Below are 12,213 nucleotides of genomic sequence, written 5' to 3' on the forward strand. Positions count from 1 at the left end.
CACCAAAAAAAACCCACAAACCCAAAAATCTCAAAATATGCCCCCTCACCCCAGGTGACGTACATCCTGGGAACCTATACATTAAATCTGAAGATATGCAAGGGGAATTTCATGAGTTTAACTCAGTAAAGAAGCAATTAATGGATAAACCCACCATCCCCTGGGTCCTTTCCCCAGGTTCTGTAGCCCATCACCCTCTCATTTCCCCCTTGCACTACACACTCCCCCAGCCAAGACCCCCTTGTCTTGGTTAGAGACGGGCACAATCCCTACCAAAGATCCACAGCATCCCCAGAAAGTAACACTTTATCCAACACAGGAATAAGCCTACCTCCTGCTTTTTAATTCTTTTTAAAAATGTTCCACGAAGGTTATCCCTACGACTTTTACTTCCTCTCTGTAGTAATTTGTAACGCACGTCTCCGCTGTCGTCTGCTAAAATACGCTCCGTGCCTCCCTCTAATTTCAGGAAAACCTGCCCGTTGAGTAAAACCTGTCTTTCAGGGGCTGCTATCGAGCGGAGCAGCGGCACCCAAAGACCTGCTCATCACCGCGGCAGAGGCGATGACAATACTTCATGTCAGGAGCCTGCCGCCTCTCCGAGAGATCTTAATCTCCACTGAAAGAGCTCCCTGGTTTTTATTTCCGTATCAGCCTCCCCGAACGTCGATAAAAAGAATTACTCGGGCATTATCAGAAACCGTTTTATTTCAACAAAGGGCCAATGAAAAATAAACAAGCCTTTATCTGCGCGGCAAGACTGATAGAGTTCGCGCGAGCCCTAATTCAATCAGATCCTGAAACAACAGCTATTTAACACAGCGACACCAGCACACCTCTCCTCCCAGCTCCGCCGTGGAAACCTCCACCAGCCCCAGCGCCTGGGATAGACTTCAAAAAAACCTCACACCTCCTCGGGTTGAGGAAAGCAGCTTTTGCAGCATTTTTCTTTTCATTAGAACATGAGAAAAGCCCCAAAGTTGAGAGGAGAGGTAGCTGGTCTGGAAGGAAATTCAGATTTATCTAGTCTGCCTTTCTCAGAGGCCAAGAGAGAAGCAGCAGAGCTGGGGGATGAACATCTTCTCCCCTTGCACGGCTGGGTGACCCGCTGGGCAATAGACCAGGTTCTCCTCCTGGTTTTGGGCATCTGAAGGTGGTACAGCATCCTCTGCGGTATCACCGTGATGGGGATTGATGAAAGAGCCTCTTTTAATCCAAGGAGTTGCCTACTGAGCTTTTCTTTTTGGAAGTTTGGGCTGCTATGGTTGGGCGAATCATTTTAAAAAAACATTATTTTATTAAATCACTTGTCTATGCCAAGAGCTCTTTGCTCTGGAGCTGGGGCAAGGAAAAATACCAATCACAGAATCACAGAATGATGCGGGGTTGGAAGGGATCTCTGGAGATCATCTAATCCAACCCCCCTGCCAAAGCAGGTCCATCCACAGCAGGTTGCACAGGAACGTGTCCAGAGGGAATTTGGGATGTCTCCAGGGACAGAGACTCCACCACCTCCCTGGGCAGCCTATAACCCAAACCCTCTTCCCTGGTCAGACCACGCTAAAGGGCTTCTCTTGCTGTTGAGGGCTTTGGCACACAGTTGGTGGGGTTTTTCCACCCCGCCAGGCAGTCATGCAGCACAAGAGGAAATGTTGTGGGTTGCTTTTCTATTTTAATTTTTTTTTTCTTTCTTTTTAAACAGATTATAACCCAGCTAAAGCCAAAATGGAATTTCACGGGACGAAAAGGCATTTCTCAGCCCGACCGCTTTCCCCTCGCTGAACCCCAGGCCAGCTGCAAAGAACATGTTTTTGTTTTTTTTTTAAGAGTTCCCACCAAAAATAACCCCAGCACCCCAGTGAGAAAAGCCCCCAGAGCAGAAGCCTCCAAGTCTTCCCAATAATTCAGTATACCAGAAAGCTCTCAGGTAACAAATTGGCGCAGAAGCCCATCAGCTCCATTTTTGTCCCAGGAGGAATGTCCTTCAAACCCCCCCTCCCAACACTGCCCTGGGTGCTCTGGCATGTGGATGCAGGGGAAAACAGCTGGAGGCACTGAACTTTTTGCTAAAATAAAGCCCAGATTATATGGAAACTAAAGGAAAGAGCGTTCTGCTGCTCTTCAGCATCTCCACGGCCTCCCAGATGAACCACAGGTATTTGTTACCCCTGAAAAATTAGGCTCTAGCGACCTTGTTCAGGAACAGAAAAACTCTGGAAACCCCACGTGGGTAAGTCAAGTCAGAACTGACTGGATTTACAAGACCGTGAGGAAATAAGCACTATTTAGACCCCAGGACAACATCCAGGTGGTTATATTTCAGATAACTCAAAGGCAGCCTTCCCTTCAACGCCGCCCTGGGCTCTCAAACCGCTGCTCGGACACCCAGGGGCTGTTTCTCCACAAACTCAGATCAGCTCAAAATACAGCACACTAAGTCGAATTATCTCCTCATCCCCCTCAGAGCAGCACACAGAGCCCCCAATCCGTGGTGCCTGCTGCCCCACCTGGCCCCCATGACCACCGAGGGGGTGGGCTCTGACCCCCTGGCTGTCTCCGGAGAGAGATTTAAACTCTGTCCTCCCCAGCCTGGGAACACAAGAATTAATAACTGAGAAGCGGTGGGAGGAGGCAGGCACAGATTTGGGGAGAGGCAAAGCAGCTTGCAGCCCCTCAGCAACACCAGGCATCTCCACAGACCCCCCCTGTCCTCCCTTCGAAGTCCCCCTTCTCCTCTTTTCACCCACTCTGGCTCTGTGAAATATTCAGCAGGAGAAGCAGAGCCCAGAGCTGGCAGGAATCCCGCCTGCCCAGCATCTCCCCCTCCCCATCCCCATCCTCCATCTTCCCAGCAACACTCCCAGCTCCCTCAAACTGGGTTTTTTTTTTTTTTTGGAGGTTTTTTTTAATGCATTTATTCTCATGGGACAGAATCATTTGCAATTGAATATGGTCACAAAGATGTTGTTAATAACAATTCAGAATAAAAAATGGGTTGGTTTTTTTTTTTATCATCAGCCTGCAAAGATTTTATGGCAAAAAAACTGGAGAAGCATTTTTGCAGCACAAGAAGAGGCTTTTCAAAGCCATGGCTTTGAAAAAGAGAGATGCAAAATAAGGTTTTTTGTGCAATACAGGTGGTGGTAAGAGGACAACACAGAGTAAACCATTTGTGTCAAACGCCAGTTGTTTAAAAGGAAAGAAAGCAACTTACCCATAGCTGGTCATCCATTCCTGGTGGGTTCTTTTTAATAAAAGCACCATAATACGTAGCGATATTTCGGTGGTGGGAATACTTCTTCAGCATGTTGATTTCTTGTTTGATCTCTTCCTCTTCATCCTGGGATGAGGCGAAAAGAAAATTAAAACGAAACCAGAGGCACAAAGAGACCACATTTCACAAGGTCCCAGTTCTCTTCGTACAGGGGTGAACTTCCACACACCCTATTTCTGACTGACTTTGCCTGAATTTCATTGCACCATTTCTAATAAAACCACTTTTTGCATCAAAGACCTGGGAGCCTGAGGTTTGGACTGGAGACTAACGAGTTAAACGTGGGCCCTTGGGCAAAAAAAACAAGGAGAAAACTCATGCTTTGCCACATTCCCCATCACATTTCTGCACATCTTCAGGCAGGGTGGAAACTGGATGGGTCCCAAATGGTTCAAGACCATGATGTCTCCCCTAGAACAGGATCCTGAACTCCTGGCAGAGTTCAAGGTGGGTAGCAGTCCTCTCACATGGGTTAATGACCCACCATCCCTATGTGCTGCTTCAAACCCTGTGGCACGGGTGGGAGCAGAGCCCTAGGAAGCTCCTGAGCAGCTGAATATCTGCAGGTGTGAGCATCAACCAGGAGGGTCTGGCCAGGAATTGAGCTCTTGCATGGAGATGTGCTCTCCATCTAGAGGTGCACCTGTGTCAAACACTGGCATCACAACCTAATTATGTGTTTTCAGGTGTTTAGACATCCCTCCATCTTTTAAAGCTAATTCCATTATCATCAGCTCTGAAGCTCCCCCCTGTACCACTAGCTGGTTCTTCAGTTGTCCCCCTACCTCATGCCTGGTTCTCTAGGAAAAAATAAAGATAAGCCACAGGGACACTTGGTATAAGGTTTTATCTCGAGTCCCTTTTCAGGTTGAAGTATTCAAAATGGGGGGAAAAAAAACATTCCAAAACATCAGAGCTGTGGATGACACCTGAGGTGGTCTGCATGGCCAGGCTCAGGGATCTCCAGCCCAACCTGCTGCTCCAAGCAGGACTACTGCCAGCAATCACCACCAGCAAGAGAGGGAAGAAAAAGGTATTATCATAGCGAGCTGCTGTGACTACTCCAACCCCAAAACCGACAAAACCCACAAGCCCAGGTTTTGCTGCTACCCTTTGCCTCCATCCATCGATTGCGTTACATCAATGGCTGGAAGTAGGTCATGCAGCAGGACCAGCCCCTGGAAAACGAATCCAAAGGCTTCATTTGGAGACGGTGGCTGCCCAAACTGATCAAGTGCTGTAATTTGAGGGCCTCAATGCTGTAATCTTCTCCAACAGATAATTGTAATATTCTGATTTCTCAGCTTAAATCTGTTGTAACCTCAGCCTTCATCCCATGGGGATGTCACTGCTATTCATGCATGGAATTATGTCTGGTGGGTCTGCCCACAGAATCACATGGGGTTGGAAGGGACCTCTGGAGATCATCTAGTCCAACTCCCTGCCAAAGCAGGTCCACGCAGAGCAGGTTGCACAGGAACGTGTCCAGGTGGGGTTTGAATGTCTCCAGAGAAGGAGACTCCACCACCTCCCTGGGGCAGCCTCTTCCAGGGCTCTGCCACCCTCAAAGTGAAGAAGTTCCTCCTCATGTTTAGATGGAACTTCTTATGTTCAAGTTGTGCCTGTCACCTCTTGTCCCATCCCTGGGCACCACTGAAAAAAGATTGGCCCCATCCTCTTGACACCCACCCTTTAAGTAATTAAAATCATTGATCAGATCCTCCCTCAGTCTTCTCTTCTCCAGACTAAAAAGACCCAAGTCCCTCAGCCTCTCCTCATCAGAGAGGTGCTCCAGGCCCTTCATCATCATTGCTGCCCATTCCCTCAGAGCCTGCTTCCCACAACTTCTGGATAAATGGCATTTGTAGATATTACAATTAAACAGAAACAAATCTCATTCACATTTACAGATTATTTCCACACATTTCACTTGTTAGCACAAAAAAAAAGAACCTGAATGAAGGCCCTGTAGATATTAATACCACACCACAATATCTAAGGTATTTCAAAACATACTCCTGAGGCCAGCTGACTGCTCTCACAGCACATCAGCTCTGTACATGCTGAACTCGTGACAGCTCATGAAAAAGAGTAATTCAAAAAATAAGGTGAGTAGACTGGGAGCAAATCCTAAATTTTGAAATGTGTTACTCCAGTTAAAAAAAAAAAGACAAAACACACCAAAAGACATTCTTACTCCCAAACCTGGCATTGTTCCAGGCAGGAACTTTGGGAGGTGTAATACTGCACTTAAAAAAAAAAAATATTCAAGAAAGCACTTTCATGCCACCCTCCTAAATGCATCTGTTTAGGTTTTTAGGGATCATAGCAATTCCATTCATGTTTTCTTTTGTGGCCACTGAGAAACAGTGAAACCATGCTTTCCCCTAAATCCTGTGATTCATTTAATAAGCTGTAAATTCTTGATCCAAGTTTCCAAAGAACCACGTTTTTCAGACCAGGGTGGTGAGTTTTTTCCTCTTTATCATTAGGATGCACCGGAGCAATTTAACTTGTGTAGTAAAGCTATTCATAACAAAAACAGCACAAAGTTTCCATGAATGAAAGGTTTTTGGTGAAAAACATAGATCTGAAGAAACTGAAAACGTGTTATAAATACACAGTCCTGTTGCTACAATTTTCTTCAGATTTTATTAATGCGCTCAAAAGAGCCACTGCTGGAAACAAATGCCGCTTTCTTTCAGCATAAAATTACTTAATCTCCAAAACTCTTCCAGATTTATTTTCCTCTCGCACATTTATTAAAACCGAAACCCCTTAATGTCGCATTTCACATTTCAGGCAAAGGGGATTTGCTTCCCAGGAACGCAAACCTTCACCAACCCCCACACGTTATCACACCCCGTCCCCTTTCCCCCCTTATCTGTCATTTAAGGATGCAGGAGGAGGAGGATACATTACCCCGGTGACGTCCATAACCTTAATAGCAGCAAGCTGGCCCGTTTTAACATGACGACCCTGCAAGAGAAAAGGGAGAAGTTTGTTTGTTTTGCTCAGTGGCAATGTTTTCCTCGCAGCAGACAATCTCCTTAAACAATCTCCTCACCCTGGAAGCATCCACACATTTTTTAATTTTTTTTTTTAATTTTTTTTTTGCTTTTTCAAGAGCATCTTCACAGCAGCCATGACGGGAAAGCGATTCCCTCCCCTTCCTCCTGCCATTACAATTAATTACTAAAGGGCCTTCGATGCTGTACTTTCCTGGCAAACAAGGGCTGGAAATATCCTTTAATGCTCAGCCATGCAAAAAAACCAGCTCGGGGCCTCTCCTGAGCACGGAGCGTGACTCGGCTGGAAATGGTCTGCTGGAGCTGTGCTGATGGAGATGTGCTGGTACCCACACAACACCAATTTTGGTCCCCTTGCACCCCAGCCCCAGCTCTCACGGACCTGGGGACACCCGAGGGACAACATACAGTACCACTATACACTGTCTGCTGATCTATTTGTTTTGCAAAAGCCTTGGCTGGCAGGCTAGAGAGGTTTTTTTAATGGGATTTGCAATCTAGAGGAGATGCTGGAGAGCCAACGCAGAAACAGCAAGTGAAAAATTAGCAAATCACTGCAATGAACTGCTTGTTGCACAGTGCTCGACCGCATTAATCCTAATGGAAAAACGCCTGGAAGCGATGGGAAAAACAACTAAGAGAGCCCAAACTGTAGTTGGTGGTTTTAAAGCCAACATATCTGCTGTCAAGCAAGCCCATTCCCAGCCTCTCCCCTTCTCCCGAGGAATGGATCACCCAACATCATACCAAAATTGCTCCCATCAAATCATTCCCCCCCCCTCCCCTCTCCATTTGAGGGCACGTGCTCTGCTTACAAACCGGGCAAGAGCCAGAGGAAAAGATGCTGCTTCTCCAGGAAAACCAGCAGATGCTGATCCCGGCAGGAGAGACGGGAGGCAAAGGGAAGCATCCCTATTCCCAGCATCACTTCTTCCCACGGGAGCAGCCCAGGGCCCCATCACACACGATACATCGTGGAGGTCACACAGGGAACAGCAGCTCCTGCCCTCCAGCATTGATAATTAACGCACCAAGGACACAACGAGGAGCAGAGGCTGAGAGGCAACAAGCTGCAGCGTGGCAGAAAGAGAGGAAAATATGAGTTTTTCCTAAATTACAAGCTCCTCTGGCCTTGCTGCTCCTCACCAGCACGCTGATTGATGAGCTGGGGTTTGTGCCCAGGTCTCCCAGCCTTAGGAAGGGGAGATGGATCTTTCACACCATCTCACCTCCAGCAGGACCCCAAAATTACCAGGCACAGGGATCTCTCCCCTGCCCCTTGGCTTTCATGGAGGAGCAAACCCACGCACCGGCTGCAGAGCAAGGCGGCATCATCCTCTCTCTCCCAAATTTATGACTTCACCAGGAAGCCAATTCACCCACCAGGGCTCCTCGCTCGTTTATTAACACAATTTATATGTCCTGAGCAATCGCGTGTTCTAAACAACGGAAAAAGAGCTTTATTTGAAAATGTGCAACATAAAAAAAAAACCAACCCACCAAACCCAAAGCAATAAAGCACAGCCCAGCAGCACCAGGCTGAGATTGAAGCATTCCCTGGATGGGGCCGTCGGGAAGGACCGGGAGAGGAGGGGCACTGCTAGACACCATCAATTTAGACAGCGCGATGTGCAAAAACAAATCCTCCCCTTCCTAAATTCATCCTTGTTTGCTCAGCCAGGAAGCCCCCCCCACACACCGACTCTTTAATTAAAGCCAACAGAGCACCAGCAGGGGATATGCTTGGACACAACCATCTTCCATCGAATGGAGAAGGCAGACAGGGCATTTCAAGCCACGTATTTCCCACTTATACCCACCCTCACCTGACGTATCACCACCTCGTTTTGTATTTTAAGGAAACAAGCCCTTCTGTGGCTGCTTCTGCCCAAGCTCCAACCCCATTCAAGGGAAAAGGGAGCTCTGCGTTTCCACACCATCCTTCTCCCAGGGATCTGCCACCACCCCGTAAAACCTCACAAATATTTACAGATGAAGGTAAGAACTTAATATTGTGTGAACATTTACCAAAACAAAACAAACTGCTTTGAAACATATGTTAATGAAAGCCATAAGGGACACTTAGTCATGCAAGAATCAGGCCAAGCAGAACCAATAAATACTTAGCCTGGGAACTTTAGAACAAAGATTTGCTTCTCGTTCAGTTTGTTTGCGGCGATGGATTGTTGGGCTTCATCCCAGCAGGTTTCCAACTCCATCCATGGAAACCAGCCACTTCCTCACCAGTTAACTGTCCCTTTTAATTTAACGTACCTAGTACTCAGCATTGATACCTCCTGTGAAAGCATCATATACAGTTTAGAAAAAACAGGCGGTTTTCACCCTACTGCAGGCATTCCTGGTTTTGCAATACAGATATGGACAGGTTGGAGAAAGACACTGAGGACTGGAAGTGATAGATGCAATAGGGGAGTAAAATTAGCATCTGAGCTGTACACATTTAACGATGTCATGGCAGCAACAAGCCCTTCCCATGACATTAGCCACCAACCACCTCCTGTGCACTGGCCATGCAGAAGCAATCACCCGTGCCCAAAGGTTGGAAGCAGGACCAGGTGCACCCATGACCCTGCAGTATCTCCAAAGAATCCAGGTGGACCATTTCTGCCAAAGCCAAGGTAAGCTGAAATTGTTAATTAATGAGCAGCCAGCAATAAATTGTTCCAGTGAGAACATTGTGCTGCTGTTAAGGAAGCTACAAATGGGGGCTGGGGTAGCAAATCAAGAAAAACACCAGAGAGCCCCTGTTGCAATATGCTTTTACCTCCTGTGTGTCCTCCACCCATCAAAAATGTCAACTTTTTCCTTTAAACCATGGCCAGAGCAGGGGCTCCACTACAAAACCCCACCACGATCAAGCGAGGTGGCCTCTCTTTCCCCAACAGCAAAGATGTGGGCCAAACCAGATAAGACTGCAGGTGCCTTCAGTGAAGTTCAACAGGAATTCTCTGCTTTTTTCAAAATTCCTCCTTTTTTTGGTGCTTTGGAGCCTGGCCCTGGGGATGCTGAAGCTGCCTGGTGGCAGAGCCTTCAGGAGGACGGGACCCTTCCAGGGTAAAGGCGGTCGCTTGTGAGCCTTCAGGCCACACCACCACCACCACCACCATTTGTGGTGAGGGTAGCTGGAGGGGAGCAGCAATCACTGCAGCCCACTCGTGCTCCCTGCGCCCTCCTCGCCTCCTGTCTCCTCAATAACTGATGCCAACAGCCCTTGGAACCGTCTGTCTGCCCACAGAACAGGAGCTGATCTGCTCTTCACCCATCGGTAACATTTTGTCTTCTCGCCTTCTTTATCTCCTGGCATTGTTTGGGATTTTTCTGCTTGCTGGTGGCGGGTGAGCTGCTTCCAGCTGCTCACACAGAAGAGCGAGAGAGGCAAGAGGACAGGCATCCTCCCAAAGCCCACGCTGCCATGACATCCCACCACCAGCCCCATCCTGCCGTGTGGCTCAAGCTCCTGCACGCCGTTGGCCTTTGCTTTGGGCGTAAGCATGGGGTTACCCTCCTCTTCCTCCCTGCTCACACAGGGTGGTGACTGAGCCCCCCAGAAGTTCAAGGAGAGGAAGGAGAAGAGATGTCCAGGAGGCACTTTCACCGCCTCATGTTGGCTGTTCACAGTAAGCACCCCAAGGTTTGAAGGAACACTGCCAGCATCACCTGGGGTACAGCTCCTGGAGGTCTCACACGCACAAATATCCTCCAACATCTCCTTGCACCTTTCCCCAAAGCAGGATTTGTGTCTGGCTACGTGACGTCCTGGCTGAACTGCAAGATGTGCTTTCATCTTCATAAGTTCCTCACCTTACAGACATCATGATGGCTGCGATGGTGTAAAACAAAGAGGAGCAAATCAGAGCTACTAAAACATTTTGCCCCTCTCCAGATTTGCTGTCAAGGTTCACTTGGGTATAAACCCACATTTTTCAGCCTCAAGATTATTCAAGTGTGAACTTCAAAGCTGCCACAGTTTTTAATTAAACATCCATCTGAGCATAAATTCATGCTCCTAATTACTCTCAAAATGCTATATCAACTATCACTAACTTGCTAATGTCAAGTATTAAGACTAATTTCTGCGAACGAGGCAGGCACCACAAGTTTTTCTTCAAAGATTGTGGTCCTCACCCTCCATAAAGCGTAATGGACCGGCACCCGATGGGAACATTGGTAAACGCCTTTGAACATCAATTGATGCACTCAAGCATTATACTTACTAAATAAATAAACCCTGGCCTCACTCAGTATCAGCCCTCGTACACAGAAACTGCATATTGTGGCCCAAAATTCAAGCCCGCACTTTAAAGACAGGAAGAAGATGATTGATTGTTGCTTTTTAAAATTTTGCTTGCACAAGCACGGATTTCACCTTTGAGCAAAACCTGCAATTTCTGTACCCAGACACATATCCCACCACCTTTGCTTTACTTCTACTACTTCTGCTCCTCTTTGCTCAGCAGAATACATGACCCACCACCTGCTGTGACCAGTGGGACACAACCAGAATTGTCCCTTTTTTGAGAGAGGTAGAGCCCCCGTTTCTTCCAGCCGGGCAGAGCATCATCTCCTAAACCTCCCAGTCAGGGCACCCAACCCCCCACCCCCCCCCCCAACACGTAACCCCTCCACAGCAGCATTTCATGGACTAACACTGTTATAGGTCTGATGCTTTAAACTCAGACAAATAACAAAAAGTCTCATAAAAGTCTGAATATTACCACTTTGGCACGACAGAAGCCTCCCCAGCTGATTTATCTTTTTTTGCCAGGTCGGAAACCATCAGTTCATTTTTCTACATCGACATCCCATTTTTGGTACGTGCTGGCTACCACAAACTCTTTGTCAGGCCTTGCTCCTGCAGACACAGCATTAAGGTGTTCACTGACGAGTCTCATCTCCTCTGGACTCCGTTTCTGCATCCAAGACCTTCTGCAGCTGAGCTCTCCTGGGATGAGCCAGAACTTCACGCAGGTGCCTGGTCCAGCTCCTGCCAGTTCCCTCTTTTCCTGTAGTTCAAGGCAATTCAGGGACTCGGTCCAAGATTTTTTTTAGCATGAAAGTGCTTTATTGCTAACGCACTGAAAATTGCATGCAATTTTTCCTGGGAGAAGGAGCTTTGCCTTCCAACAGGAGCCATGCATCCAAACCAGCATCCTGCAGTAAATCAGAACATTTTACAGCACCCGGTGCGATCTGTTCTCAGCTTTTACAGAGTACAGGCACGTTGATGTACTTTGTTTCCCACTGAAAACGATCTTGAGGGTGTCAACAAAACCCCCTCCAACTAGTTTAAGGAGCTAAAATACTTATTGATGGAAAACCAGGCTTAGCCTAGTGTGAAAATTCAGCAATACCAAAAAGAAGCTGTTTTCATAAATGGTGTGCTCTAGCTTTGCGCTTGGTTTAGCCATCTCTTCAAACATATCCAAAATAAATCCAGGCCTCTGAGAAGATGATTAAAACATCAGATACTCTAAATATCAGGTCGGCATGAGAAAAAGTGAATCCTGTAACAGGACGGGGAAAATGTTTATTTTAACAAAGAGTGAAATATCTCTTTGATTAAAACACAGCGATCGTGGGCCAAACCTTATTCCCCCTGCCTGCTCTTAACCCCAACTACTGGCAGGGGGATTTCAAGCCAATGGAGACCCAGGACAACCCTGGGGACCAGGTCCTCACCCCGGCCAAGGACTCAGCACCACCTTGTTGCCTTTCAGCCAAAACCTGCAGCAAAACCTCCTTCCCCGTTGCAGCAGGAGCTTGTGCTGCCCTTTTGGAGACAAATAGCACAATCACAACGGCAGGGAGTTTCCCTCCACCAGCACACCCTTCCACCTCTCCATCATTTCTTGGGTTCATTTTGTGAGAGCCTCAGAGCCAACCCCAAGG

At 47.4% G+C, this 12,213-nt stretch overlaps 1 protein-coding gene across 2 annotated transcripts in view; it reads right to left on the reverse strand.

Annotated features, from left to right (window-relative positions):
• TNIK (TRAF2 and NCK interacting kinase) overlaps positions 1-12,213 on the reverse strand; it is a 156,736-nt gene that overhangs the window by 85,905 nt on the left and 58,618 nt on the right. For both annotated transcript variants that reach the window (XM_014938823.1, XM_014938822.1), the window contains exons 2-3: positions 6,197-6,253; positions 3,215-3,340 (exon numbers count right to left, since the gene is read on the reverse strand). In XM_014938823.1, the coding sequence (XP_014794309.1) occupies positions 3,215-3,340; positions 6,197-6,211 (141 nt within the window). In that variant the 5' untranslated portion in view covers positions 6,212-6,253. The remainder of the gene's footprint in view (positions 1-3,214; positions 3,341-6,196; positions 6,254-12,213) is intronic.

This window comes from Calidris pugnax, unplaced genomic scaffold, assembly GCF_001431845.1.
Source record: "Calidris pugnax isolate Ruff unplaced genomic scaffold, ASM143184v1 scaffold52, whole genome shotgun sequence".
Classification (NCBI taxonomy): Eukaryota; Metazoa; Chordata; class Aves; order Charadriiformes; family Scolopacidae; genus Calidris; species Calidris pugnax.